This window comes from Limulus polyphemus, unplaced genomic scaffold, assembly GCF_000517525.1.
Source record: "Limulus polyphemus unplaced genomic scaffold, Limulus_polyphemus-2.1.2 Scaffold5006, whole genome shotgun sequence".
In the NCBI taxonomy this organism is placed as follows: domain Eukaryota; kingdom Metazoa; phylum Arthropoda; class Merostomata; order Xiphosura; family Limulidae; genus Limulus; species Limulus polyphemus.
Genome location: NW_013670616.1, coordinates 5801 through 10386, shown reverse-complemented (window position 1 = coordinate 10386; position 4586 = coordinate 5801). Strand labels below are relative to the sequence as shown.

The 4586-nt window shown below is 38.2% G+C and overlaps 2 protein-coding genes across 2 annotated transcripts in view; one reads left to right on the top strand and one right to left on the bottom strand.

Annotated features, from left to right (window-relative positions):
* LOC106471985 (melanotransferrin-like) overlaps positions 1 to 443 on the bottom strand; it is a 45569-nt gene extending 45126 nt beyond the window's left edge. The window contains exon 1 of the mRNA XM_022400599.1: positions 375 to 443. The gene's annotated coding sequence lies outside the window, so the exon portion shown is untranslated. The remainder of the gene's footprint in view (positions 1 to 374) is intronic.
* Positions 1 to 3819, top strand: part of LOC106471986 (spondin-2-like) — a 6101-nt gene extending 2282 nt beyond the window's left edge. Inside the window, exons 2-4 of the mRNA XM_013932615.2 lie at positions 450 to 661; positions 1342 to 1897; positions 3188 to 3819. Coding sequence (XP_013788069.1) covers positions 450 to 661; positions 1342 to 1897; positions 3188 to 3381 — 962 coding nt within the window. The 3' untranslated portion in view covers positions 3382 to 3819. The remainder of the gene's footprint in view (positions 1 to 449; positions 662 to 1341; positions 1898 to 3187) is intronic.
* Positions 3820 to 4586: the final 767 nt, after the last annotated feature.

Genomic DNA, 4586 nt, shown 5'->3' with positions numbered 1-4586 from the left:
GTTACTCTTACTGACCATGGACAAGTAAGTTACTCTTACTGACCATGGACAAATAGGTTACTCTTACTGACCATGGACAAGTAGGTTACTCTTACTGACCATGGACAAATAGGCTACTCTTACTGACCATGGACAAATAGGTTACTCTTACTGACCATGAACAAATAGGTTACTCTTACTGACCATGGACAAATAGGCTACTATTACTGACCATGGACAAATAGGTTGCTGTTACTGAGGGCTTATCAGGTTTCGATATCCGTTGTGGGCACCTACATAGATAGCCCATTGAGTAGATTTGTACTTAACAACAAACACGAACATAATATAAACAGAGGAGTAAAAATGGATCTTTGTTAGTTGATTATTGTTACGTTGTTGATTCTTGTCGATATATTTGGTCCCGAAGAAGATCGCATGCGTTTTATCACTTTTTTCTTCTTGTATAGGCCGTTCTCATAATAGTAGCTACAGCTTCTGGAGACTTGGTGATGTGGCTTCCGAAGGCTTCAAGACGTTTATAGATGACGGAAGGTCGGATATTTTGGACCGGTCTTTCCAAGGTGTAGGAGGAATTTATGACGTGTTCTCAGCTCCGCCAATAGATGGCGGTGTTGGTCGTACCCAAGCCGAGTTCTTCGTTGATAGTAATCATTCAAAGGTGAGACAAAATCCTATATATTAATGCTTGACACGTGTTAGTATCCGTGACTTTAGACAAATCCTTAGACTTTCGTATGATTTAACGAAGTAGGTTATAAAACTAGCTTGCTGGTTCGCCAGTTCTGCGGAGTGATAATACAGTTATTTCAAGAACATTAAGATAACGGGGAACTGAAGTTAAAAATAAACTACCAACGTTATGTTACTTATTCTTGTAGTGACTTTGATTTGTAAATTACTAAAATCTAATCTACTAATGTCTCTAACGTATCCCATGACGAGCCATGGTATTGAGCGAAAGACCTCGTCGGTAATGGATATGGCAAATATAGTGTGGTTGACATATATTATTATTCATTATCATTGCTAAATTCCCCCATTACGATGGTAGGGTGGGTGGGTGTTTGAACTGAGGGGGATCATTCCCCCTTGGTTGACAAGAAGGGGAAATTTTCGTTTAACTGTTTGTTTCGTGTAATGAATTTTCACGTAAGTAGTGACAGGGTTAAATCAGTAATTAAAGTTCACATTAAATGTGAGAGTTATTATTTACTATGTCGAGAATATATCAAGTAACCCTTTTCAAAACAACGTTTGTTTTTCTTTTCAAGTAGAGTAACTGAATCCATTCTTTTGTCAATTGTATAATAACACATCGAATGTTATTGCTTATCTAAGGTTTCCCTGGCTTCTCGGATCATACCGAGCCCTGATTGGTTCGTCGGTGTGAGCAGTTTTGATACGTGTGTAAATGGTAAATGGTTAGATAGAATTAAATTAGATGTGGGCCCTCTAGACGCTGGTACTGATAACGGTTTTACATTCACCGCTCCAAGATGGGAGACAGAGCCGAGAATTAAAATCTCGCGAATCACATCTCGCCATCCCAGCCATCCAGCCAGTTCTTTCTACTACCCTCTTCTTGAAAAGCTTCCCAGAATAGCCGTCTTCGAGTTTACCAAAACCAAAACCTATGAACTGAACGAGATATTTTCTCGCGGGAAAAAACACGCCGTTGACGACAAAGAATCAAAAGGAGAAAACACTGTATTCCTGAAACAAGTGGATACCAACACAGTCAACTACGAGGGCACTTTCGAGGGTTTACGAATCAAAATCATCGGAGGTGATAAGCAAAAAGAAGAGGTGGAAAAATCGAGAAGGCTTCGAACTAGAAAACTGATAAAAGTATTGAAAGACAAGAGAGGACTTGAGACTCGTTCAAGATTTCGATGTAAGTAAAAAAACAATCGTATTGTATAAATGTTCCTTATTTATCGATAGGCAGGAGTAATGACGATGATTCATGTAGCTATAACTCTAGATCTATATATTTAAACAACTTTCTGTCAGATTTAAAACACAATTTCGAACATTAGAGTTTGTTTGTTTGTAATTAAGCATAAAGCTACACCATGGGCTATCTGTGCACGAGTATCGAAACACGGATTCTAGCGTTGTAAGTCCGCAGACAAATCGCTGTGCCACTTGGGGGGGGGGGCAACATTTGAGAGTAACGCTTTCAAAAAAACCAAAACTATCTTAACAATCAAATCAGTGAATTAGACTTCGTTATAAATAGATCATTTCTGGTGATCACTTAGATCCTTATAGTAAACTTGGTTATCTTAGACTATTTTACAAAATTGGCCCAATTCTCATCAAAACTGGCACGTACCCTTAGAGTAACATTCAGTACGTCAGTTAGAAAATTAGACTTAAAATAAGACCCCCCAAAAAACTGGAGCGCTTTCGAATAGTTGACTATTCTTCTTCAGGAGAACAAAGAAGAACACCCAGGTTTTGGGTCTTGTTTTAAGTCTATTACACTTTATATGTGGTCCTTTGTGCTAACCCGTGGTCCTTTGTGCTAACCCTTTTATCAGTTAGAAAATTGATATGCTTTCTTTTCAATTTCTCGCAAAGCTACACGAGGGCTATTAGCGCTAGCCGTCCCTAATTTAGCAGTGAAAGACTAGAGGGAAGGCAGCTAGTCATCACCACCCACCGCCAACTCTTGGCTTTACTCTTTTACCAACGAATAGTGGGATTGACCTTCACATTATAACGCCCCCATGGCTGAAAGTGCGAGTGTGTTCGGTGATGGGGATTCGAACCCGCGACCCTCAGATTGCGAGCCGAGCGCCCCCTAATCACAGTTAGAAAATACATAATTCCCGAGGAACAGTCGGATTCTTCGTATACTTGATTATAAATAAATCTTATTATGATTTATAAACTCTCTCAGTTAACATTTATATTCAGCTGACCACACACCGAGTGAAGTTGTGAAGATCTAAATAAGAACGCGTTATCGGAGTTTTACCGAATCTCTAAACGACTCCTATTTCGTGCCTTAAAACGAGAAGATAACCCATTGGTGACCTCTGACCTCGCAGATCGTTCTATCCTTATTTGCAGAATTTAACTGTTTTACGATGTAGCTACAGAATTTGAGATCCTTGGTAAACATTCTCTTGTTTTCGGACATCTCGTTGAAATAAACATATCTTTGTTTTTTCAGCCCAGCTTCGCCCGTGTCGGGTCAGCAACTGGTCTGACTGGTCATCCTGTAGCAATGGTTGTGGCTTTGGAAGGACCATTCGCACGAGGAAGGAGGTGAGTCGTGGAGGGTTACCTTGTCCAAGACTAGAAGAGTCACGATGGTGTCACGGGAGGAGAAGGTGTCAACAAAAGAAACGTTACTTCTTTTGGTAGAGAGAGAAACCAGATGTAGGCAGATTCAAACCCACCTCACACTGAAATAACCAACTTCTCAATAATCGGTATGACACGTCTAAAACATTGTTACCGGGTTGATTGGTTAATTAAATCCATTTGAGTTAATCCAACCCATTTCACACTCAAATAACCAACTTCTTAACAATCGGTTTGACACGTCTAAAACATTGTTACCGGGTTGATTGGTTAATTAAATCCATTTGAGTTAATCCAACCCATTTCACACTCAAATAACCAACTTCTTAACAATCATTTTAACCGGATATGAGATGCCAGAAATGATGTAAAATCGCCTCTAGATGAAGAGGTAGATTTGGAAATTTATCGTATTTCAACAATCTATAAAAGCTAATGCAGAATGCCATTTCTCGTGTCTAAGTCTGCCATATTTTAACTTGTTAACCGAGGTCTATACTTTGTATAGATGGTCGGTAGGGGTAAATGAAGGAAGAAAAATGCATAAACAAAGATAAGAATATGAATTCGTGTTAATTAAGAAACCCGACATAAAATATTTATCAAGAAAGTTTTGCATACAGATTAAGATATAGAGCTTTTAGATCTATGGAGAAACCCAATAGCTAGCTGAATATTGTCTATTCGTTTTAATGTTTTAAGGGTTTTTTTTTAAACGAGACCCAAAACTCGAGCCCTTTATGATTAAATCGTCTGTAATAAAATGTTGTTTTTCTATACTTTTGTCACTAGGGGGCGCGACGTTATGAAACACGAGTAAAATAGTAGGAGTTTACTTTTGTTACTAGGGGGCGCGACGTTATGAAACATGAGTAAAATAGTAGGAGTTTACTTTTGTCACTAGGGGCGCGACGTTATGAAACATGAGTAAAATAGTAAGAGTATACTTTTGTCACTAGGGGGCGCGACGTTATGAAACATAAGTAAAATAGTAGGAGATAAGGTCTAATGATAATTAAAAAGAACGGCAGAGAATGTGTAGTTATGGCAACCAAAATCATACGTCATGATATACTACTTTGTGGCCACAAGGAGGCGCCATAATTACTATTATATAGAAAAATAATGTATATAGAATGTTGCCAGAAGTGGACGTGGAAATTGTAATTTTGCAATTCTATTTCTAGTTTTTGAGTTTATATATAACTATATCTATATTTCTAGTTTTTGAGTTTATATATAACTATATCTATATTTCTAGTTTT